Here is a 26,039-nt window from a genome sequence, read left to right on the forward strand (position 1 = left end):
CATAAGTCACCATGTTTCCTAACAAGGTTCACTATTAATTTTCAGTTCAATTATTCAATACGGAGGATCTGCCAATAAGGCATGAAGTTGGCGGCGGTAGCAACTTCACCGCGCCATGTTTGGTGAAGCCATTGTTTCGTGCATTCTATTATGATAAACGCCGCGATGACTACTTACAAAAGGAATATATCTTTACTAATTTTCAGCTCAACTATGCAAGAAAATGCTGTGGGCCTGTGTGTTCCGATTTGGGTGCACGTTAAGGAACCCCAGGTGGTTGAAATTTCTGGAGCCCTCTGCTACGGCGTGTCTCATAATCATATGGTGGTTTCGTCATGTTAAACGCCACATATCAATCATCAATCAAGCTCAATTATGCAATACAGAGCATTTGCCACTAATGCATGAATTGACATAGCTTTTGGTGCGAAATAACCAGCTCTCCCAACAAGTCACTCTGCTGTGATGCATGAAGTTGGCGGTACGAGCTTCACTGCACTATTTGCGATGAGACTGTGGTTTCCTGCCTTCTACAATGATAAACGTCATGACGACTGCTTCTGGAAGAAATGTATCAGCTTCTATTTTTTCGAACGTAAAAATTTCATAACACGCAATTTAAAGCTCTGCGAGTGTAAATCGGTAGAAGTGCTCACAATGTTCACTTTGCCGTTTCACTTTCTCCCTCTCTTAAACAGCTGAAGCTGTGGATGAACCTGCCATGCATTGTACAGCACTTGGTCCCCCTGCGGTCTTCAGTCATTCGGTGCGTTACCCACTACTGCTGCTGCATCATTCGAGTTGGTTCTGTATCAATGCTTGTGTGTTAACTGTAGTGTGTTCTGTGCACAAGTGTGAGGAGGAGCTCGGAAATGGCTAAACTTGTTTGCGCAGCGTTGCTGGCGATCGTGAATAAAGTTCGTCGAGGTACTACTTCTTTAGCTTGGATTGTCAGTTCCAAAAGCTGTGACCGATCGTTCCTTGCTTGGTGTCTGCTTAGACAGGACATTGTAATATCAACCCTTTGCAAAACGTACAAAAGAATGATCTTATTAGCTGGAGTTTTTTTTTTTTTTCAACATACCTTGACTGACTAAAGCAATAAATTGTGGTAATGGCATAGAAGCACAAGATTGATTTGTATTGCGGGTTGTTGAAACAATCAAGCAGAAAATGGCTTGTGGTATCAAGGACATCCATTTATGCCACTGTCTTTTTTTGGGGGGGGGGGGGGGGCACTGCCTTTGTGCATGCCTTCTGCAATTTATGCATGCTTTTTGAACTTGAACACACTAGCAAAATGCTCCAAGAGGTACAGCTTGGGTAACTGTAAACTCTACAAGTAAGTGGCAGTGTCAATTACTCAAGCTCTGGGGTACTTGTGAAGAAACAAAAGCCATTTGCGCACATATAAGAGTAACTTCGATAGTTGGCACCATCTAATTGTAATCCTATATTCTATTCCCTTGCAAAGGCCACGGGTTGCAATCTTTCAATGCTCTTCTTAATTAGTGCAGCAAGTCTTGTGTCTGGACCGTGTTTCTAACACTTTTTGCCACGTTTCCGGGCCATTTCTCGTAAGGATGAGGAAAAAAAAAATGTTCCCACCAAGCTTTGTCAACGCTGCCCTTTTGCCCAGGTACTTGTGCAGCCGATGTGAAGGGGAACTCCGTGGTGCCACCAGTCGCAGCCTGTTCGAGCTGATGCTGGGGGCGGTCAAGGATCCACTGGACGTCCACCTGGCTCTGGACAGGGAAGGCCTCGAGCTGGCCTTCCGGTGCTTCGTCTCGCCCACACTCACCATGCGACTCTCGGGCATCGCCCAGATCAATGTGAGCGGGTGCTTCAGTAGCGATTACATTGTTTCCGTTTTTGTGTGAATGTTTTATTGGGGGTGGACTTGTAGTACATTTGGCGATAAAATTGAATACCCTCAAACCACATTATAGCAAAGTTGTATATTACATGAAATTAAGTTTATTATATCCATAAATTCATTATGAAGGTATATTCCTAACGCTGTACCTATTGCAAAACTAATTTTTCACTTCGTTATGACTGATGTTTCACTATATTTATGTTCGTTATACAGTCGAATCTCAATAATTTGAATACGCCTAATTCGAACTTCCGGTTAATTCTAACTCACAATGAGGTCATGTCAAAGCTACGTATATTCCAATGGGCGAAAACGCCTGGTAATTTGAACGCGCAAGCACTTGCGACGGTTAATTCGAACACACTGCGCTCCGAAAATGCTCTCAGCACCCCGCCCAATATGCGGCGACACCTGTGACACGTCAACGCTGCATGCGAAGGAAATGAAAAGGAAAGAAAAGGCTGTGGTGGAATGTTTGCGCTGTCTCAAATGCCGATCTGCGACGCGCCCGTGTCACACTTCTCCCTTTCTCGTCCCTGCCACATAAAGAACCTTCTCCTTCCAAAGAGAGTGGGGGAAAAAAAAAAAAAAGCTGTCGCTGGGTTGAATGAATGTGTGGTTGAAGGAAAGGAAAAAGGCACTATATTCTGCAGCCCTTGCCCCTTGCGGGAGCATGGCTCTGCGCCTTGAGGATGGGGTGGAAGTTTCTCACGCGCCGGTGCCACGCTTCCCCTTTTTCCGTCCTTGCCACGTGACGCTTCTTCTTTTGACAGAAAGAAAAAAAAGCTGTCGTGGAATGTTGATTTTTTCTCAAATGCCGATCTGCTTCTCTCCACGTGGAGATGCTCCTCCTTTCTCGCCACGTGCTGGTCATGCTGCGGCTGCGTAGCGGAGAGGCTCCGCTACGCTACGCAGTTGTCATTGTCGTCGTCTATGCTGAAGCCAAAGTAGAAATGCTTTGCAAGCGCCATGAGAAATTGATTGACTCGCTGCAAGGCAAATGTGTGCAGACGTGCACCTATTATGTCAATTAATAACCGATGTCCTGTGTTTTGTGAATAAATGTAAGTCTTCTGAAACTTCCCCCTCGTGTGTTAGCTCAATGCACATGCACCACTGCATGGAGAGCCCTCCGTTTATTTAGCTTTCATTAATTTGAACTACTTTTAATTTGTAGTGACACGTATCCCGAAGGAGTACGGCCACTAGCGTGGATCCGGTCTTAGCGAGCCGCAGGGCATGCGTTAACCGTCGCCGTGGCGAGAACACGATACTGCTCAGTCGCAACTCTATTGTCTGCGGCAACACCAAGACGCAGTACAGCCCGTTGCTAAGGCGCGGCGGGAAAGCAAATGGGCTTACCCATGCCACAGGCATAAAAGTACTACACAAGGTGCCACGAGCACGTCTCCGTGGTAAGGGTGATCCACGGAGACACCGGGACCAAGGCCCGGTTGCTTAAGCGAGGGCAAAGGCGCTCGCGTTGGCTTCGGAGGGAGACGGGTCGGCGTAGCTAGGCCACGCACTAGGACACCGTACCACCCTTCGGCCTAGTGTTCAGAAGGAGGGGGGGGGGGGGGGGGCGACATAAGGTAAGCACGGGCGCTGTTGGCGAAGTCCGAACGAGCCCCACAGGGAGCTGACGCACGAAAAAGAAAAGCGTGGTTACCCCCATGTCGTCCCCGGAGAGGTCTCTCTCTACTCCCGACGCCCGCACACAAAGCCTTTCGGGAGACTCCGCGCGCGGCGCCACAGTCAACATCTGCTACCGAGTGAGGGGGTTAAACGTCACTCCGCTCTCCCAGCGCGGCAGAGAGCGGAGGAGGGGAGACATCTCGGGACATGAGAAAAAGAAAGAGGCGGCAAAGCCCGCGCAAAGGCAGTGGGCCGACCTCAATTCCCACAAATTCGAACAAATTTTCGGGCCCCTTCAAGTTCGAATTATCGAGATTCGGCTGTATTGAAGTTTGAGTGTAGTGCTCAAATAGAATTAAAGTATTGAACGCTATCATAGTAGCTGAAAAATAATGGATAATTTCGTTTGCACTGAAGTTGTCTTAGTCTTGCCTATGCTGTCATCGTCATGGTAGTGTTATGCAGGCCACATGACCAGAGGCGGGAGTGCATAAAGAAACAAATACAACGAAATGATGACGGTCATTCTGGGAATGATAATGATGCTTTTTCTGCAGATAAAATGATTGCAATGATGATGCTGATGATGACCTTTTCGTACCGAAAGTCATCATTATCGTCATGGCGACAGCTTGGCTGTCTGATGCTTTTCATGGCTTGGAATCGGGCTAAATATTTGGTCATTATTATCGAGCAGTGTTCATGCCTGTGCAAGTGAAAACATTGGCCTTTTCCTCTGCCTCTGTGTAACATTTCATGTCATTGGTAATTCAGCTCAGCATTTCACTTGAAAAGTGGGCAGTAATGTTCTATAACCCTCTTTGTTTTGCATAATTAGGCTGGTCTGCCTAATTTGTACACTTTAAGATCAACTGCATATCTGAGAAAAAAAGTAATGAAGCCATTCCTGTCAGATAGGATGTTTTGACAACTGTTTACATCAACTTGATTAGCTTCTTGAATTAGGCTAGTTGGTACATACTGACTTTGAATGAAGTACCGTATTTACTCGCATAATCCTCGCACTTTTTTTGCCAGAAAAACCAATGAAAAGTTGGGGTGTGTGAGAATTACGCGGGGAAAACTTTCTACGAAAATATACAGAGCGAAAAAGAAAACGAAGTGGCCGCAAATCAAGATTCTCACACCAGCGACTAACAGCAAGCTTTAGGAAGTACTAATTAAAACTTACCTCAACAATAAAAGCAGAGGTTCAACACAAGAGAAGATTTATTTGAGACACAAATAGTGGAAGCAAATAGTCGAGAATTGGAATACCACACGCAAAGCTTGCAGACATAGCAATAGCGTTCGTCGCTCAACAGGGGCCCTCAAAAGGTAAGCGTGGGACGTCAGTATTGGGCTGATGGCTATTTAACATAATCGTCCGCAGTTTCCTTCTGAAGAAATTAAGTTTACCATCAATCCCAGTTTTAGGCACACGGCAGGCCCAACGCGTCTTGGTGGCTTTCAGCTGCCGTCACCAGTAGCGAACACAAAACTCGTAGGCTCCGAAGGGCCTACCGGCGGCCCTGTTGCCGTTGTTTAGTGCATGATCTATCACTTGCAACTTGAAAGCAGCCGTACAGCTTCAATATCGCCTCATAACGTGACAAGATTACCGACACAACATACAAAACACGTCGCAACGCGCACTGGCCACTTCAGCTTGGCTTGGATTGGATTGAATCTCTGTGCAATAGTACGCTCAATGCTTAATAGATGGCGCCAGATAGCGTGCGCTATCATCATCAGTGGCTGGGAAGAGCAGACGACATTATTGCAGCAGTTTTTGGGGGTGCGATAATTACTCGAGGAAAAAAAGAAACCAGATTTTTGTGGGGCGATGTGGGGGTGCGAGAATTATGCGAGTGCGAGGATTACGCGAGTAAATACGGCAACAGCACTGGCGTACCAGCTAGGGGGTGGAGAGAGGGGGTTTGAGCCCCTCTCTCCACCCCCTTGTGGGTAAGCCAGTGTTGTTTTAGCTGTGGCTTGTCTCCTCAGTTTTCTGATAGAGGAAACAAATTCGATTGCTTTAGTGTCATAGTTGGCGATGGTTACGTGCGGTTTTTCGTGATGCATGTAATCAATCGTATGGTCCCATGATTTTTTTTTTTTAATTTTGTTGTCTTGCAGAGCCACATAAGCATGCTAAATGAGTTGTGTCACAGCGAGACTGTGGTGGGAGCTCAGGCCATGGCAAAAGCCCTGGCTGCTTGGCTGGTCGAGTATCGAGTCGTCGAGCACATCTTTGGACCCAACCTTCATGTGGAGGTGTGTGTTCGAAGTTTCATAATCAGTTTAATGTGATCTCACGTTGCATCTGCGCATTAAGAAAGTTCGGTTCACTGTTCAAGCTTTCTGGTAACTTTTCATTATGCTTAATTATGTATCGGTTGTCGAATTCCTTTCAAAAAACATTTCGAACACTATTACTAACACTCCCCTTGCTCGTCCCCGGTCAACCTCCTTGTACTAGACCAACCCAGCACTTACAGTCAGTGACAAGCTAGGTAAAATTTAAGCTCTGCCCACAGAACCGCAGAGCACCTGCCGTTCATCTGAGAAAGTTCGAAGGTTTGCTGTTACTGACAAGGGTATGACAAGTGCATGACCAGCTCCGTGAACACGCTTATAACGTAAAGAATGGTCGCGATGTTTTCTTGGCATTGCATTGCAGTGTACGTGTGGCTAAAAACCGCTTTTGCATGACATCGTAATCGTTGGAAAAATACAGAAATAAAACAAGAGAAATTATCGAGGCAGAGAGGATATGTAGATTAGGGCTCAACTGCGTCAGCGCTTCCTTTCTCTGGCTTTGCCAAAAGAATTGTCTTTGCTTAGAATGTAAGATTTTCGCCCATGCCAGTTGTGGGTATCTTTGAATGTTTTTTTGTTTTGCACTTTGAGAGTGTGTACGCACACACACACACTGTGTGTGTGTGTGTGCATGCGTGCGTGCTCTTTGAAATAACTCTTGTTGCAAGTACGCACACGTCTTCGTCCCTACTCTTGTCCTGTGTCAAAAATATTTCGCACTGCGGGATCAGTTGTCGTTACTGCCTTGAACATTACAGTTGGCTGACCAGTGATGTTAAAATCCCTGAGAAAATTTGCCACAATGTTTAAGTTTCCTATGTAAATCTAGTAACACAAACATGTGTATGAAAGTTAGCTGTTGAGGCTCATTCACACCGAAGGCGATGCAGCAAAGCGGCGAAGCGGAATTTCCGAGGCGGCGAGTGCGTGAACCTGTTCAGACCGCATGCCTCTTTCGTCTGGCTGCGCGGCAGAACAGGCAGGCATCTGACGATTTTGTGCACGTGCCGCTATGACATGTCAATGCTTCTCCCAAACATACACCCGCGCCATCACCGCGCCTCCGCTGCGTGGCGTTCTCATTGGCTGCGGCAAAGCGCGAGCCTCGGCAGGCGACAAAAAATTGCTCCGAGAGCGACCGGCCTTGCCACCTGGTTTTTCTTCCGCTTTCACCTCCTGGAGAGGAGATTTTTGCTGCTTTTCACGTTGCCTCCTCGCCACTTTGGCCGCCCCACCTTCAGTGTGAATGAGGCTTTAAAAACACTTGTGTGGGTACAGACACTCTCCTGTAAAGTTGCTTGCGCCGCGTGGCGCACGTGTCTCGCCCAAAAGCCGCATCTCGGGTTACAACCATCGGGCGGTAGGTCGCGTTGTGTTCGCGAGAGTTGGCCACCACTATCATCATCATCATGGGGTAGCGCTGGCAGTAACCCCTGGCAAAAGCAAGCCTTGGTGGCGGGCGAGAGTTGATTGAGCCTCTTTTGCGCGTGGGGGTTGCTGCGAACGGTTGTCTCAAGCATAGGTCCTCGGCGCGTGGCACCGCGGACCTGCGCGCCTGGGACCCTCGTGGTAAGTCAAACGTGTTATTGTATTTGTCATGTTATTGTGTGTTTGTCGTGTTATTCTGTTTGTCATGTTTTGGAGTATTGTTTAAGGTTGTTTAGCGTTGATAACGATTGATGTATGATTCAGCGGACGATATCATCGTTCTGAAATTAGGTAAATATATGTATGTTGTTGTTTGGTTGGTACCAACCGCGTCAACTGTGTCCTTTCACTCCAAGTGCGTGGCGTGTTGCTTGCCTGCTTTGAGACCCCACACACTCTAGAAAGTGCTTGACATCAAGAAAATCAGTAAGCCCATTGGATAGAGCATTTATGCAAATTTTCGGTCGGAGTGACAGCTCCGACGACTGTAAGGGCAGCGAACATATTTTTTTTTTAGATTGTAAACGACTGTAGCACTGCTTTGTTTTGACCTGGCATCTCGGTGTCATCAATTCGCAGGTGATCAAGCAGAGCCATCTGGTGCTTGGTCTTTTGGCGTCCGAGAGTCAGCTGACCACTGCACACCTTGACGCCGTGTGGGCTGCGGGACAGCTGAAGCACTGTGGCCGGCAAGTCTTGGAGCTTTTGCCGCCCCTGATACGCAGCCTACGGGACGGGCCCGCACTTCACCTGTACGCGCGCCTCTTTGCCTTGCCGCCTAGGGAGCACAGCGAACAGGTGAGCGGGAGGTCTTCAAACGCACCGCCAAACAAATTTATTCAGATTTTTAGGGACGAAGCTCCTTAGGGCGTGGGCTGTGCGTCCCCTGTAGCCTGTATGTAGCCACCTCTAGTTTAGTTCTTGCAGTGTTCACTAGATGGCGGTACCGTCTCCTGTATGTAGCCACCTCTCGTTTAGTTCTTGTAGTGTTTACTAGATGGTGGTACTTGTAGTTGATGATGAAAAGATGCAAGATGTTATAAACTAGAAAGCGGTACTTGTAGTTGATGAAAGACGCGAGATCTTATAAAATAGAAATGATGCCACATATGGCGCGTGTCATTGGTTGAAGGCAATCGTTCGATTTAGTGCAGCGACGTACGCTAGGGGGAGCGATGTAATAAAATCGAGTGGGCAAAATGTACAGAGGATTCATGGTTTACCTCCGGAGCTTCGCCCACTCATCATCATTCACTTCGTGGATATGGCGGAATTTTTTGTTGAGGTTTATCACGTAGTTCTTGAATCTAATACTAAACTCCATTGATGCTATGTTTGGTGTCTGTAATTCTAAATCAATGAATTGGCTGGCTATTGTCAGAAATAATCCGTACTTAAAAACAGAGCCTATCTATTCACTTACGGATAGGCTGGCTAAAAACAGAGCCTCTTTTTTCACTTACAGGTCAGCATGAAGTGTGTAGCCCACTCATACTCGCTCATGAAATATATTTTGCTCTTGGGGCTCCCTCGGACCCAGACTTGCCTAAATTTTCACTAACAAGACTCAGAATTCCTGAAATTTTTATCTGTTGGTCTCATTCAGGCTTGAGCTCGCCAGAACATTAATTACTCCAGAACATTAATTACTCGGACTCTTGACTCTATCTGAGTCTGAGTTTACTCGTGAGCGAGTTTGCCGACCTATGCACTTACATCGATACCCTGAACACTGGGTAGCTTCACGCTCTGAATACTGCAATAAAAGACCATTCTGCTTTTTTTTTTTGCTCCTCACAGATACAGACTGCTTTATGACTAACTAGTCACACTGTGACACCTTCCATGCAGACTCTGCTCCTTGCTTCGGCATTGACGAAGCACATGTGGGCCAGTAGTGGCAAGGCAGCGCGGGGTCGGGTGTCCCCCTTTGGCCAGCTGACAGGCTCCAGGTCGCACGGCCGGAGGTCGCCAGTCAAAGGTACTTGCTCGTGCTTGGCAGCCTTGTCCATGGCTGAGGCCTTTTTGCAGCCTAGAAATTAACGCGAGCTGCGACCCCCTGACTGTGGCATGCAACTGGGCCTGAATGTTCATCTCTTTGTCTTGCCGATTGTCTGGCAGTGTCCAAAAAGGGCTTTCATGAGGCCACTGATGCTAGTGAAGAGGAGGAGGACGAAGACGATGACGAAAATCCAGTGGCCTTCCCTTCGCAAGGAGCTCAGGTGAGTGTCCTCAATGCAGCTTACGGAGAAATTATGAAGAACGTGGCTGGCATGCCATTTGCTTGCTGTAGGACGACGCAGGTTAAAATGGATTTGTTGTGGGGAAAAAACAAGATGTGCAAAACATAGATGTCTGAGAAGGAAGCAAGATTTTTTTCTGTAAGGCTTTTCATTGTGCATGTCTGCAATGCACGTGACATCACGAAGTACTGTCTGTGGCCAGTGTGTTCCAGGAGGAATCTGTGGCCCAAGAGGGATGTCAGTTTTCATGCTTGGCAAGTCAATGCAGGGGTGCAACAGCTGCGCCAATTGCGCCTATTTGATACAATTATCTAGTGTTGCGCCGAGCTGTGCCAAAACCATGAAATTTAATGAAATCGCGCCGAAATGCCCGAGCAGCCTTGAAATTTTCTCAGGTGCGCTAATTTCAGTTAGAAATGGAGACCACGTTGGCCACCTGCAGTTTGTGTAGTCAATCAATCTAAGCGTGCAAACCCCAAACCATGGTGTATGATATATACTAGTTGAGCGAGCACACTTGTGAAACGCAATCGACCAGATAGAGTAACAATGCCGCGCGCCCATCAGTCTGCGGACCGCAGTGGATACCTCTCGGCGGGACGGCATAACTTCAAGACAAAAATCAGTTGCCAAAGCCTCCAACCCTGCGCGGGAGATGGGAATTTTTCTAGTCGGCAAATGCAGTTATGGCGTGCTAGGAAGTACAGCTTGTAGCTCCTATGGGAATGGAATTGAAGGTAAGAAAAGAAACTGCTCCGAACTTATAGGGGTTTGGGAACCCTAATAGACAGGTTTATGTAAGAGCCAAGTGCTGTTTTTTACACAGAGATGATTGCACGTGCAAATTCGCAGGTGTCTGGGAGCAAGGATTCCGCACAGGTGGTCGGAATAGCCGAGTCGGAGGCGATGCAGGTGGCCATGGAGTCCTCCTCAGACAGCCAGGGGAGCTCTCCAGCCCATCACCCTCAAGGTCCCGGGGTTGGCATGGCTGCACTGAAACCCTGGACCACCAGCGAGACCCATGTGAGTAATGCATTTGTATAAATTACGCCATGGTGCCGTGGCACTGTCTGCGCTGTCATGGCGCACAGCAATACCTTAGATCTCGCTCCTGGAAGCTCTCATGGGGTCATTTCTACCATCGTGGAAATGCAGCTTCGCAAAGCAAACTTCTCGGTTCAGTGTGCCAAGCTCACAACACAGCGCTGGATACAAAACGCATGTGCATGCATGCCGCTGCTGTCTGTGAAACGGGCTGAATTGGCCGCGCCCTTTGCCGCACCTATTCTTAGTCATAGCCGCAGCTTGTTTTTGTCACTCCACCAACTTTAGCTTGGGGTTCCTATACTAGAACAGTTTTTTACTGTATTAACGATCAAAAATGGCCAAAACATGGATCTTCTACAAAACGTTTTTGGGGATTGGTACCTCTGAGCACCTACTCTTAAATTACTAATGCTAAATTCGGTCAGGAAATTAATTAAAACAGGTCTTCAAAGCCCGCCGACAATGGTAAAATGTTCCCGAAAGAATGAAATTGGTTTAAACTTCGTGCGGGTGCAATGAGCATTGTAGCGGGCTGAGCGCTGCCATCTTGATTGCTGATTTGAAGCTGTTGCCATTGTGCGTAATTTGCACCATCTCAAAATGTCGTCCAAGCAGAATGGCCGCTGTTCCAAGTTTTTCTAAGGTCGTTCCCCGGATTGCTGATTGGCTCTCACATGGCGGGCATTTCGAATGCGCTGTACCAAGTCTCCCATTGGCTGACGTGGCCGGCATGCTTTTCCAAAGTGCCATTTTATGTTTCCCATTGGCTGGCATGACCAACGCTTATTTTTGTTTCTTGTGCGTTCGCTGTCATGGCCGTCCGATTGTGTGCGTTTGTTTTTGCGCTCGTGTATGTTTCTTGATGCACGGTGTTTGTGCTTTGCGCCCGTAATTTTTCCACGCGATCGAGATGCCCTGAGACTCCCGTCTGAAACCGTCGTCCTCGCAATGAGCTTTTGGAAGAGCTAAATAGCGGGCTTCGAACAAGAAGGCATTGACTAGAAGTGCTCCGTCAGGAAGGGAGTTTGGTGGTGTCGACGCCCATTAGGTACCTTTCTGTTTACGATCCGCTACGTGGGCAGCATGATTGCGCGAGTAGGGGAACAGAGAGCACATGTCACGCTCCGCTTACGGAGTCGAATGGGCAAAGGTGCATCCACTTGGTTTCTGCGTGATTTTGCAAACGCGCTTGTCAGAAACATGAAGTCCATAGTAGAAATAAAAAACGGGTGAGTTGGAACTTATCTATAATTGGGCAGCGCACAAAAGGAAACTGACAAGAGAAGAAAACAGTGCGTGTCCTGTTTCCTTCTCTTGTGTTTCCTTTTGTGCACTGCCCAATTATGGATGAAATCTATGCAAGTTACCTGCGCATCCTGCACTGTATCCGGACGCTACATCTGCACCTGGCTGAGCGTAAGCGATGGCTCAAGTCAGCTTATTACACAGGGTAGCATGCTGCCCAACATCCAGGTAGTTAATTTATGGTTAACATGCAAGTGGTTAATTAATGAAAATTGAGTTCTCATTAATTTACGAGGAACCAGAGGCTTTAGTCTCATACCTTGTGGTCTTTTCAGGACCCCCGCCCCCTTTCAATCACTTGCCATGGTGGGGCTCAGATCTTGCTTTCCACGTTGAAAATTTTTCAAAAACGGATTTCTTCGATGAAATAGAACACTTTCTGTTTTTTTTGGCAGGGATACAGATAGGGAACATGTAAATGGAATTTATTGTTGAATATTCCTTTTAAAAATTTCTGCAGTGAGTGTTATAACTTCAAATGTGATTTTGTCAGAGACAGCCCATGTCAGCAGTGTTTGACACAAGCCTAACTAATGTTTCAGCCGCACACAATCGTACCATGCACGATTAATGTCCCCTATTCGTAGCTAGTCTCATTGCAGCTACACGGGTTTGGGCGAATAAGGCAACAGACTAGGTCAACAACAACACTTTATTGCTGGGCATTAGCAATAGCGCGTAAATGTCATGAGGAGATAGTCCAGAAAACAAGGGTAGACGCTTACTCCTTGGTCGTTGACATCCTTGGCTCGCAGGGGGTTGCGGATTTGACCTCCTTCGTTCCTGGCCGGTGTCAGAGAGCGTGTGCGGTCGTCCTCCGCACGCTAGTTTTGTTCACTGACTTGGTTTCCCTCTCCCTGGAGAGAATAATACGTTTTGTCACTGAGGTAAGCGAGACCCGTTTCGCGTGCTGGGAAAGGGGATCGCGAGCGCGGCCGTGGGGGTCTTTCGCAACTAGGCTTTCGCGCTGCTGTAAAAGAGAGAGGGTGGTTGGGCGCACGTGCTCCCCCACAACGTACATGCTATTTTCGAGTGACAACGACACCATTTGCTGTCGCCATGGCTGTCGGGAAGGGCCATTCCTCGCCATCGCATCGCAGGTTTCTGGAAAACCAGAAAAAAAAAATTGTTTGTTACCCAGAAAAGGTGGTGACGATTTCCACAACATGGTAGCACCCCCAATTCTCACTTTGGTTGCAATTTGCTCTTCACACTCGTTATCCACGCGTAATTCAGGGAACGCAATATACAGGCTACCTTTACTGCAGTAACTTCTCATTTGGACAGCGAGAGAGCGGCCATATTTTGTTGTTAATCTTGTTATTGGCGGTTTGTTTTGATGATTCGGTAATGGCCTGCAGCAATGTTGATTACTTGCTAAAGTGTCAACGGCATTGTCGCTGTCGTCATGCGAGATTGCCGCAAAGATGACGAAGTGCTTCGTAGTGCACGCTTTGAGGTGTCCCTCGAGATGACAGCAGATACCTCTGTTGCGGTTAAACAATTGCAAGCTGAAAAATTTGCGAAATACTTTAATGGCGTGCGCGGGTGGCGCGGGGACAGCTTGCAGAAGATAGCGCCGTCCCCCCTCAACCACCGAAGATGAGTGGAGTGCGATTAAAAAAGCTGTTTCCAAACAGTGTATGTGCCGATTGCAAAAGGCTATGCGACCTACTTTTTTTCGCATCTTTTTTTTTTGCTAGTCCTAAAAAAAAGTTTTCATGAAATTTGCCCCGAATAATAAACGCACCCCCAACTTTGCTCCGACTTTTCGAAAAAAAGGTGCGTTCATTACGTGAGTAAATACGGTAATGAAAATTTCACTTTCAACAGCAGTGTCCCTGCTTGAAAGGCTCACCAGAGAGACATTCCACTTTCTCTAATGTGCACTCTTTTATTCAGCTCACCATTCATTCATTGAATGAGTGAAAGAATGAATGAAAGATTGAAGTTTTGTGGTGTGGGCAGGAGGATGATGAAGAGAGCGGGATGAGCGCTGGTGAGGAAGAGGAGGAAGAAGAGGAGACTGAGGAGGAACTGAGCAGCGAGGAGGAGCGATGCCCCGTGGGCACCCAGAGGCCACCCCAGATTCTGGAGAGGGCACTGGTGGGCAAGGCAAGGCCAGCTGGGTGAGTGTTTGCCGAGTGACCTTTGCATCTAATCACGCGATGATTCGAACAACCCGCTGCAGAGTGGCGCAGTTCTGCTGCTCGGCACAAGGTCAGAGTCTGATTCCTGGCGGTGTCAGCCGCAGGTAGATGATTGTGAAATTCAGTGATGCTCATGTATTTTGCTTTGCACGCATGTGGAAGAACCCTGCTAGGTCAAAAGTAATTCCGAAACATACTGCAGCTTATCTTGTTACCCTAATGTTCCTACTAGTTCCTAGAGACAATAAATAAATAAATAAATAAATCAACCTTTTCTAAGTGTCATCACTGTTCTTTTCAATGGTATTTGTTCATTTGTACATGTTGCGCAAGTAACGTTTTACGGTTTTGCCACGTACATGCAACCTTTTGTTCGATAGTGCTTTACTTGAAATGCAGAGTTCATCGAATTGTATGGCACAAGGTGTGCTCGCTCAGTCTGAAATTTATTTGACATCGTTGCCAATTTTTGAGAGGCACAACTCTCGCGTGGGGCAAGAAATGGCGTTCAACAATTTTGTACCAATCTAAACAACAATGCTTGCTCAGCAATGTATCTGTTTCTACTGTGTGATCGTGACGTGGCACTATGACAGTCAGAAATCATGAACCCTGGCCTTCTGCCCCATTTTGTAGGTTGGGAGGGCAGCCACATTCTTCAAGGGGAGAAGGTTCTGCTCTTCCCGTTGAGTTATCACAATCCTGGCATGGCACAGACAGACTTCCGTTACCTTCTCGGTGAGTCCCAATATATTTTACGTGTTCGTGATTTTTAGGAGTGTGCGCTATCTGTGAGGTTCGGGCGCATGGCTCTATGTGGGAGATCTTCTCACTTTTCTCAGTGGTGCCATTGATCCTCTGAGCAGAGCCCGAACAGTGGTACCGATGAAGAGAATCCAGTTAGAATGTCTGCAGCCAGTTGCCGGATATCTCGCTGTTAGATATCTATGGTACAATTAAAAGGTTTTCCATGTGCTGATAGAAAATTGAGCAAAACTTTCGTGCCTCTGTGGAAACGCCGCACCACATAAAAATCGTGGAAAATAAGTGCAGCCCTTACAAGAGTGCATATGGTACTTGAGAATCTTCTCCAACTTTTTTTCTGCAATTCCACTTCAAAGTTTCTAAGATATTCGAGAAATATGCTGAGAATATTCTATTCGATTTGCACTACAACTTCAACATTCTAACTCATTTTGCACGCAAAATTTTGCTCTTCGTGCAGCTCTAATCGTAGTGTGATCAACCAGGGCTGGTTCTCATGGGAAGAGTGCTGGTGCGATGAATGCATCAGGCATCCTTGCATAAAGCTGCCAATTAGAGCCAGCTACTTTGGCGTGTGGTTGATGGTCGTAATTTTGGCCGCAGTGCTTTCAGGTAGTTGCGCCAGGCTATAAGGCCTGCAAACACATCTATGTGTGGCACCGGTGAATTATGCCCTCATGCTATGAACTCCATAGCAAGAGATTTAATATGTCAGGGGTAAATATTAGCGGTTGCTAAAAAGAAAGAAAAAGTAAACAGTAAGGCAGCTTTTGAAAAAAAAAAAAAAATTCAACTCTGAGCAACTTCTCACTCGTGCTCTAGGTTCTCATAAGGCCTTACCTGTCATGAATGAAAATGACCCTGAAGTCGGGGAAGGTGCAGAGAACATTATTTGTCTTAATTATGGTATGAATGTGAAGAAATTTAAGGTGGAAAGAGAGCTTGCCGCTGGTGACTGAGGTTGGATCCAAATATGCAAGGGCTCGGGCCGGAGAATCGAATTAGCCTGCGTTATGCCTGGCTTGACCAAGTCCTGCATCTGCAGTTTCTGAAAATGGCTATTAGCCTCGCCACCCACTGAACGTCTCGGTAGAGGGAAATTGTGACACCACCTAGTGCCCAATAAGGACAGTAACAAGAAAATTGTTAAAGCCATTTGCCACTGTTGAATTTCAAGCTTTGAAAAACAGTGCCCACCAATAGTCATACTAACTCTGTATTTCCTAGTGTCTGAATTTCGTCAGCTCACCTGTTAGCTGTCTCCTCCTTATCGTTCTTTCATGACATTGCGTTTCGTTCCATCACAGTGCGCGTGCAAGAATAAGAATGCGCTCCAGCATTACAAGCAATGTAATATGGCAAGCACCAAAAATATGCTATAGTTCCAAAAGCTTTAGCTATTAAAGAACTGCACTACCAAATGGGAATCTTAGGCACAATATTAATGTGAACGAACACTATTAATTAGAACTAGTCTGTTAGTTCTCATTACTTTTGTGTCTAACAAAGAAGAATGAGCCCTTAAGTTTACACATCTTTCCTTCAGATGGAAATATCTTTAGACGTACACTCAAACCTCGATAAAACGAAACCGTATATAGCGAAATATCGGTTATAATGTAGTATGTGAAAAATAGTTTTGCAATAAACATAGTGTTAGGAATGAACCTTTATAAAGAATTTTCGGATATAACAAACTTATTTTCGTGTAATATGCAGCTTTGTTATAATGAGGTTTGAGTGTAGTTGTTTGAGACAAATAAAATGCCGTTCAGCAACCAGAGCTGTGCCATCACTCTTGCGCCCATATGTATGTCGCAGAACCCTCGCCCCACGAGAAGCCCCGAGTCCCGATAATGGTGCCAGTTGCCACTCCTTGGAGGCCAGCAATCAGTCGGATAAGAACATGGACGACTTTGAAGGCGAGGAGGAAGGGTCGGCAGCCTGGCCACAAGTCATAGTGACGACCCCGCCCACCTCCCTCGAAGTGCCTCTCACGTCCCCCATTAACGCCAGCCAGGTGTGTCAGCCGGGCAAGACGCTGCTCTGGGACCTGCTGCAAGACGGCAAAATCGTGAGTATGGCTACGTCGTTTGCTTGTGGGGTCTTGGGTGCTTTTGATAAATGTGGGGGTGCAATCACCCTCTGTAACATCGCTGTCGCTTCGTGGTACCCACCTGCCTGGAGGGTCGGCGTAGCTATGTTAGCGCCCTTGCCTCCATGCGAGGGATGTCGCTGCTCCTGCGTTGGTGCTCCTCTGTCAGCAAGACTAGTGGGTGCATGGGAGACAGTAATACAACGACTTTTGGGTGGGGTTGGGAGGGGGCTGGCACGGTCGTGGACGGTCTTCTTTCGAGGGCACGGTATCAAGGCTCATTTCTACAAAATTCTAAGTGGTAAGTCGATCGGTGACTGCACCACATGCACAGCATGTTGTTTGTGTTACCTTGCATGAGTTTTATACAGTAGAATCTTGATGATGCGAATTCAAACGGAGCGCACAAAATGTTTGTATCATTTAGAAATCGTATGAACCAAAACAACCTGTTAATTATCGCTTCCAGTCCATGGTCGTACCAGCATTCAGGAAGGGAAATGGGAACATGTGCTATCCAACATTGCCGCCGGAGCTTGCACATTGCTGGGTAATTAAGTAAGGACAACAGACAGCACCAGCTGTCATTTATTACTGTCATAGTAGTTTTATTTCTGTCGTGTGGCCCGTCTCGTCCACGCTGGGACATTGAAAACCACAAACCAGTCACACGTCAGTGGACTAGTTTGGTTTGTGCTCTCATGTTTGGCCCATACTCTGCATGCCTTACTTGTGCGTCACTTAAAAAAAACTAGAAATTATCGTTATGATATGAGTGAAAGTAAGCCGGCTTTGTCTCGAATATTACATGGGCAATCGTGACAGTACCGCCTATCCTACACTTGCAGGAGGAGCTGGGCGAAGAGCTGGCCCTTGAAGCCGAAAAGGTGCTATGTAGTTTGGTGTGCTGGTATGTGGACCGCAGTGTGAGAACACAGTTCATCGAGGGCTGCCTCCGAAACCTGGCACAGAGCAGGTGAGCACCTGTTCTCGTTTGTGCGTTTGCATTGTAGGATATTTTCAAACATGCCAGATGCCAGAGACTTGAATGAGAATAATAGTTGCCAAAAAAGAAAATGTAGTTGCATTAGTTTACATAATAAATTTGTTACCTCAATAAATTGTTACCAACCAAATTTCTTGATAAATCAACATGAACAATATCCGTCCTGGACGTCTTCTTGGGTTAGTTGACGAGGTCTTGTTTAGTGGATGCTATCTAAGGCATACAGAAAAACAGTAAGCAAGAAGTGTATACATACACGGCCAACAAAACTGTGTTGTGTGCATGTTGTGCTTTTTGTATCTCCTGGTTGGTACCCAGCATTTGGATTTTTTTAGATTACATTATTGCTAGAAATTAGAACTGCAATTCTTAATTAGAAGCTCCCTTATTTGCTCCCTCTATTTTCAGGTCTGTGGTCGTCTCACTGCGCTTGCTACCCAAGCTACTAGCATCTTTCCAGCAGCCCAGAGAAGGTGCAGACACACACTGCATCACCATGTAAGCATCCTCAACCCCTTGGAGTGTTACTGTTGTGCCAGGGAAGTGCTTATTTTTAAATAGAATCACGTTTTAGTGGCCTGCATGGTGTTAGCGCACCTAAAATCTCCTGCCTGAAGTGGTCTGCTTCATGTCACTGTCGCCGTACACAACGTTGCCTGGCTTTACTGCGCGGTCGCCGACACTAGTAACGCCAGAAGAAAAGTAGCAAAAGCCACAGCGGCAACAAGGCCATTGAACAACTTCCTGCCATGGCCTCCAAGATGGGGGGGGGGGGGGGGGGGGGCTTGGTTTAACTGAGCCTTGCTAGATGGCACCACCTGCACAGTTTAACCAGGCGAATCGGAACTTTTGAACCACTCGCGCCATTCTTCAGAGTAACGCCCGGCGATTCTTTTTTGTATAAAAAAGAACAGAAACGGACAAACAGCATTTTATTGCATTTTATGATGCGTGGAAGGTTCTTTTTTATTGCAGCTAGTTTGATTACTAGTCATTAATTGTAGTCGGACTCTTTCAAGTCGTCAGGATCGTTTCCAAAATATCTCACTCATGGGGCAGTCATGTAGCTCACTTAGCTTAATTTCTCGGTGAGTAGGGTACTGCTGTTCATAATATTGCCATTTTAGACGTCGTATGTTGAGCTTTCACTGTGACATGAATTGTTGTTTGCCTTTAGTGTGTCTTTAAAGTAGTTATAAAGTGGTACTAGTGTCAGTTGGAACTGGCATGAGGAAAAAAAAACAAAAAAAAAAGGAGTCCATTTGCAATTTCTGTTTCTCACAATAATGCACCATGTGTCTCGTATCACAGTTGCCAAGTACGTAGATGAACGCCAATTTTTTTTGTTACAGGTGGGCCGAACAGGAGCACGGGATGATGCAGCTATTTCTCGAAGACCTTGTACGATACACAAATAGTCACAAAAAATCCTTGGCACCTGCGCACAAGCTGTAAGTTTCTCTTTCCTTGCTTTTTAGTGCTGACATTTCAGCGATTGTGTCGGTGCGTTGAGGTGGCAGAAGTTAAGCGGCCTGTCTGTTTTGGCCCAATGTTATATGTAACTCTAGTGGGTCAAAGTAGCAGTGGTGCCATATGTTCCGCGTGAAACTTGGGAGGATGTTGATGTGGCTTCACTGGTTTGTGCACATAGCTTACTCAATCAAGTGAGCTCGGCAGAATGTTTTGACGACTGTAGGCAGAAAGTGAGCAGCCCTAAGAAAGATTGAAATTCTGCATTCCATAGCAGCAGCCAATCGTGTAGCTAGCCATTAAGGGCTCCCATCTAGAAGGTCTGTCCCTGGCAATCACTGTTGAGTCTCGGCCAACATATGAAAAGTAATAGTTAATAATTTTACGAGAACCAACAGACGCAGATAATCAAGCCAAGGAATGCACATGGAGCACTATTTACAGCAATTATAAAATAAATGTGAAAAAATTGAGGCCCACCAGAAGACAACTTGCCTCTAGCAGGTACAAGCCCCCAACCATCGAATAACGTGTCTCTACCGATTCCGCTATGGTAGTGGTCGGCCACTTCATCGGGTATAGCAGAACTTCGGTTCGGGCGAGTTGGTTCAAGGTCGAAATTTTTCGGGTGCAGCGTTTTGAAACACACAGTCAAAGTGCCTGTCGTGTCCACTATGTGTCTCTGTCTGTGTATTTCATAGCGATGAACCCCAAGAAGCTTGATTATTGAGTGTATGTGCATTCAAACCAGGGAGTGCTAGTCAGAAGCGCTTGTTGTCGGGTATAAATTCACAGATATACCCTATAAAAGTGAACATGTGGACAACCGCCGCCGTGGCTCAATTGGTAGAGCATCGAATGCATTATTCGACAGTTACGAATATGGCCCCTGCCGGTGGCAAGCTGCCTTTTCGCCCACTTCAATTTCTCGACGTTTATATCATAACTATTACAGATGACATCCCCAATACCCTCCTTAGCTTGACTTTCGTTTGTATATAGGTTGTGTTTAACAAACACAAATGAGCCCTCGAAGTTCCCCTTCTTTCGTTAGTTAATGTTTTCTTGTTTAAAATGTGCTTCAGTGTGTTTTGAAATGGCCCTCTTTTTTTTGTTCCACAGTTATACGCACAGGGAACAGATACAGGTGCGACTGCACTTCTTGTCCTGCATCTTCTCCTCCGCTGGGTCGCCAGACCACTTTTGTGAGTAGAGGTTGCCGCGAGTGGACTGGAACGTCCAGTAACGCTCCGCACGACTCGCAGGTTTGAACCGGGACCAAGTGGACGTGCTGTGGTCGTGCCTCGCATTGGATCCAGAGTGCGGGGACGAGCTCTTCAGCTGGCTCCTGAGTCAAGTTCGCAGCAAGGAACAGCACGCCCTCAGTTCCGATCTTTTTCGGCACCTACTACTGCATAAGGTAGGCTTCTTCGTCGCGTTCTGGCAAACCTAACGAGCTCTCAGTCTTAGTCATTTCTGGGCTTTTGCAAATATCCGAATTTGTCAAAGTATTTGAGTTAAATGAATGGAGGTATATTGGTCAGTGTGTAATACAGTCGAACCTCATTAATTCGAACACGCTTAATTCGAACTTCCAGTTAATTCGAACTCACGATGAGATCCCGTCACAGCTATGTGTATTTCAATGGGGGAAAACCCCTGGTAATTCGAAGGCGTAAGCACTTTCGGCGGTTAATTCGAACATACCGCTCTCCGAAAATTCTCTCAGCACCCCGCCCGATGCCGCGGCGGCACCTCCGACACCTCAACGCTGAGGGCGAAAGAAAGGAAAAAGAAAAGGAGAGAATGTTTGCTCTCTCTCAAATGCCGATTTGCGACGCGCCTGTGCACGCTTCATTTTTTTCGCCCCTGCCACGTAAACTCTCTTTTCCTTCCAATGCCACGTGCTGAGATAGAGAGAGAGAAAAGCTGTCGCTGAGTGTGGTTCTCTCTCATGAACCGGTGCCACGCTTCCCCCTTTTTTGTCCCTGCCACGTAACCGTTGTCCTTTCAAGAACGCGCGCGAAGAGAGAGAGAGAGAGAGAAAAAAAAGCTTTCGTGGGGTGTTGGTTTATTTCAAATGCCGATCTGCTTCTCTCCGCGTGGAGACGCTCCTCCTTTCTTGTCAAGTGCTGGCCACGCTGCGGCTTCGGCCCAGAGGGTAGTAGCGGCGATGCAGTCGTTTTCGTCTTCGAGTGTCAGCGCTGGACATTGCCGCGCTCATTTTCTCTTGACAGGAGAAAGATGAAACCGAAGTAGACATGCTTTGCAAGCTGCGTGTGAAATTGCTTGACTTGCTGCAAGGCAAACGTGTGCAGACGCGCATTACCAATTACTTCAGTTAATGACGGATGTCTTGTGATTTGTGAATAAATGTAAGTCATCTGAAACTTCCTCTTCGTGTGTTAGCTCAATGCACATGCGCCACTGCATGGGGAGCCGTCCATTTACTTAGCTTTCAATAATTCGAACTTCTTTTAATTCGAACAAATTTTTGGGCCCCTTTGAGTTCAAATTGAGATTCGACTGTATCCTGTGAAGATGGTTTCGCTGCAGTGAAGGTGTGGCAAGCTGTGAAAACATTTAAGTGAAAGCATGTGCTTGACCCACCTTTCAAATGGTGAGTCAAGCACGTGGCAAACAAGAGGGCACGTTCGCCCTGTCTCCGTTCCCGTTGTTCAATGGATCAATGGACATCAGAGTTCTGATGTCCATTGTAGGGTGCTCTGTTTACTCAGTGCACTGTGCACTTGACAGCCTTAAAAGGTGCCCGTGCAGCAGCTTGAACTTGACGAGTGAGTCACCGGACTATCTGTCTGAAGGCTTAAGCTTATGTGACATCGCTGATATTGTCTCGCGCAGCTGCCCCAGGTTCCCGCCGCCTCCACCAGCATGACTGCGCTGCATCTGCTGCAGCAGCTGAGCGGCTCGAACCGGGTGGCGCCGCCCGTCGAGTCGGTGCTGCTCAGTCCGCGCCCTTCCAGCTCTTCGGGCTCGTCCCTTGAGCAGGACCACTGCGTAAGCTCCTCGCCGCAGCTGGCCAGTGGCATCGACCAGCTCTGGGAGATAGCGCTCAGGGCGTCCAGCACCGACGTGAGCATGGCCGCCATCCAGTACCTGAACAGCTTTTACCTCCATGGTGGGTGCCACAGCTGTTGTTTGTAGTTGACTGTGTGCTCTCTTGTTGGCTGTGGCTTCTTTAAGAAGTGCTTTAGGAACGTCATCTTGGACAAACTGTAGGCAGTTACAAACCAAGCTCTGTCCATGGCTGTCGTCACCCAGGCAGAATTCGCACAGAAGTCGTATCCAATCGGATTTGCTCATTTTCGTGATGTTAAGCATTTTAGCGTTTAAATTAGATGATGTTCCCGTACTGGCTCATGTTTGTGTGGCTTGCTTTTAGTCAAGAACTTGAACTATCTCCCAAATTTCTGCAAATGTTCGACATAAGTGCTCGGTAAAATGTAGTATTTCAAGTAGGGATGACAAACTTTTAAGGGGGCAGACTGGTCTTAGACATCTTTTTGTTTATTTCTTCAGTGATCTTGATCAAACTGCACAGGATTATGCAGTTTTTTTTTTCTGATTTTAAATGTTAAATTAGTTTTTCGGTTACTCATTTTGTTCTTGAGATAACTAAAGTTCACCAATTATTGTTTAAGGTGGCCATAGAAAAAGAGTGCTTAATTAACAGTGATATTTAAGATATGCCGACATAGACTAATGACTGTTGATTGAAAGTATGCAAGATTTTTTTCGTTTTTAGGCCTTTCTTGGTTATACTACAGCAAAATGAACTATCTATTTTCAAAAGAAGTTGGCATAGTATTACAATTTTGATGAGTAATCAATTAAAAAGGTCTGTGCTCTAAATTCTGCTCCCATACTTGCATTCTACCCACATACAGGTTTCCATTGCAAAAAGAATTATTGTTCTTTGTATTATTGAAAATGGAAAAAACTGAAAACACACAGCTTCTTCATAAAGCAACAATCGTGGTGCGCATGTTTTGAAATCCTCATAAAGGTGCTCATAAGTTCGTAGCAGAGCTTCTAACACAGGTGCCGGCAAATTTTAAACAAGCCTTGAAGTCGCTTCTTCATTTTTCCGCAGGTTCTGCATGTTATCAGCACCAAGAATCTGGACAGTTAGAACGACCTTACAAAAAAATTACCACTTCCTGTTGTGTGAAAATTTGCAGAGGGATAGAAAAATACTTGCAGAAACCAAATATGTTAATTTAAAAAAATGAATTTTTTTGTCACTTTTGGTCCCACAGACCAGTCTGTTCCCTTAAAATACCGTATATACACGTGCAATGAACGGACTCGCATAATAAGCGCACCCCCAACTTCAGTCGTCAAAATTTGGATTTTCTTTTTCCCACGTAATAAACACACCCCCTACATTCATTTGCTGCATTCCCGCTAACCAACAGTGCTTCCTTGCCCGTTCTTTCTCTTCCGTATTTTATTATTATGCCGACCCCCCTTAGCCACCTTGGTTGGCTCCCCCCCCCCTTGCCTTCTGCTGTTCGCCGTATTGTTCATCTTTCTGTCTGCGCATAGCACATCCCCTGTCTTTTTTAATGATCTGTGCGCCACAGCGGGGGTTCACAAACGGGGTGAGTGTAGAGACATCGCAGCTGATAAGCACACAGCGAGCGAAGGTCACGAAAACTGCCCGCGCCAACCGACGGTCGCTTCCTGGAAATACGAAACCTTAAGTCCCAACCACATCGACGATGACAGGATTTGCTGTCACTATGGCTGTCACGGAGAGCCATTCGTTACCATCGCGTCGGAGATTTCTGGAAAACTAGAAAAAAATCACTTGTCGCCCAGAAAAGATTGTGACGATTTCGGTGCAACATGGTAGCACCCCCGTTTCCCGCTTCATGCTTGCTATCCATGCGGACTTCAAAGAATGCAAGACGGTGGCTACCTTTTTTACAGTGACTTCTCATGGGAACAGCGAGACTTCTTCTCATGTGAACAGCGAGACGGTAGCCGTATTTTGTCGTTAATCTTGTTATCGACAATTTGTTTTGATACTTCGGTGGTAACTTGCTGCGATGTCAACGGCGGCGTCGAGGTCGTCGTGTGAGGTTGCCACGAGGTTCGCAAAGTACGTCTTGGCGCACGCTTCTGGGCGCCCCTTGAGATCACAGCAGGTACCACTGTTGCAGTTAAACGATCGCGAGAAAAGAGAAAGCTGTGAAACGATGTTATGGAGTGCACGGGCGGTGCAGGGCGTGATCTGAAGACGCTATGTTCTTGCGGAAGATAGCGCCTTCAACCACCGAAGATGAGTGAAGTATAACGTAGAAGCTGTTTCCAAACAGTTACGCAAATGTCAAGTGTGATAGGCTAAGCGAACTAACATTTTTTTTGCATTACCGCATTTTTCGCTCATCCCGAAACATTTTTTAAAAAACTTGTCCCGTTTTAAACGTACCCCCGACTTTGCTCCAATTTTCCAGTTAAAAAAAAAAAAAAACGCACTCATTACGTGAGTAAATACAGTATACAGTAGACTCCCATTAAACGAAACTTTTTTGAATGAAATTGCTGCTTAAATAGAACAACTTCTTGTAATATGTTTGGTTTCATACTTGAATATTATACCCCTGTTTATCTCTCAATAAACGAAACTCCTCTTAAAGGAAACACATTTTCCTGGTCCCTTCAGGTTTCATTTAAAAGGAGTCTACTGTACATAAAACAGAACGAAAGAAAGAAAGAGATGAAAAAAAAAGTTTGATGTGGTGCGCTAACTCATTTGTAAGCACTTCGGAGCAAAAGAGGTCGCTTAATTTCATTTGCACAGTGTTGCACTTGCTCGCGCTGATGTCTGCCTTAATTTCAGCTACTGCCATGCTGTCGCTGTATGTCGATGAGCATTTTCGCCTCCATCAAAAATGCTGTAGGCCCGTGTGCTCAGATTTGGGTGTACCTAAAACTCAGTGCTCACGTCAACTTCGCGCGCGTTGGCTTCGTAGGTGCTGCCTCTTCGATCTCAGTGTCCGAGTCGTCAGAATTCTTCTCAACATGACGAATAATTTCTTCATCGGTCAATTCCACACACAGCTCGATGTCTTTGTCAGCGTTGGCGAAGCCCTCCAAGGTTATTCCGGCTAGAATCTGTGGGAATTGAGGCTGGCCCGCTGCCTTTGCGCGGGCTTTCCCGCCTTTTCGGCCATTCTCATGTCCCGACATGTCTGCCCTCCTTTGCTGTCTGCCGCGCTGGGAAGGACGGGGTGACGTTTAACTCCCTCACCCGGTAGCGGATGTTGACAGTGGCGCCGCGCGGGGAGCCTCCCGAGAGGTTTTCGCGCGCTGCGTCGGGCGCAGTGAGATACTCTCTGGGACAGCAAACGGTGAGCCGTGCTATCTTTTCCGTCCGTCGACTCCCATCAGTCGGGGGCTCGTCGGACTTCGCTGACGGCGCCTCGCGCCCAAGGCGACCGCTCACCTTTTGTTGCCCCGCTGCGTACGCACGGCCGAAGGGCAGTACGGTGTCCTAGTGCGTGGCCTAGCTACGCCGACCCGTCTCCCTCCGAAGCCAACGTGAGCGCCTTTGTCCTCGCTCGAGCAACCGGGCCCTTTGTCCCGGTGTCTCCGTGGATCACCTTTACCGCGGAGACGTGCTCGTGGCACCCTGTGTAGTACTTTGTGCCCGTGGCGTGGATAA

The 26,039-nt window shown here is 46.8% G+C and overlaps 1 protein-coding gene across 2 annotated transcripts in view; it reads left to right on the top strand.

Annotated features, from left to right (window-relative positions):
- Positions 1-26,039, top strand: part of puf (ubiquitinyl hydrolase 1 puf) — a 154,136-nt gene that overhangs the window by 16,684 nt on the left and 111,413 nt on the right. For both annotated transcript variants that reach the window (XM_075867247.1, XM_037419658.2), the window contains exons 7-22: positions 699-766; positions 1,640-1,832; positions 5,654-5,791; positions 7,844-8,062; positions 9,116-9,245; positions 9,386-9,486; positions 10,360-10,530; positions 13,828-13,988; positions 14,646-14,747; positions 16,596-16,848; positions 17,718-17,845; positions 18,284-18,373; positions 19,228-19,326; positions 20,468-20,550; positions 20,611-20,765; positions 22,208-22,484. In XM_075867247.1, the coding sequence (XP_075723362.1) occupies positions 699-766; positions 1,640-1,832; positions 5,654-5,791; positions 7,844-8,062; positions 9,116-9,245; positions 9,386-9,486; positions 10,360-10,530; positions 13,828-13,988; positions 14,646-14,747; positions 16,596-16,848; positions 17,718-17,845; positions 18,284-18,373; positions 19,228-19,326; positions 20,468-20,550; positions 20,611-20,765; positions 22,208-22,484 (2,368 nt within the window). The remainder of the gene's footprint in view (positions 1-698; positions 767-1,639; positions 1,833-5,653; positions 5,792-7,843; positions 8,063-9,115; positions 9,246-9,385; positions 9,487-10,359; positions 10,531-13,827; positions 13,989-14,645; positions 14,748-16,595; positions 16,849-17,717; positions 17,846-18,283; positions 18,374-19,227; positions 19,327-20,467; positions 20,551-20,610; positions 20,766-22,207; positions 22,485-26,039) is intronic.

The sequence above is a fragment of the Rhipicephalus microplus genome, chromosome 6, assembly GCF_043290135.1.
Source record: "Rhipicephalus microplus isolate Deutch F79 chromosome 6, USDA_Rmic, whole genome shotgun sequence".
Taxonomy (NCBI): domain Eukaryota; kingdom Metazoa; phylum Arthropoda; class Arachnida; order Ixodida; family Ixodidae; genus Rhipicephalus; species Rhipicephalus microplus.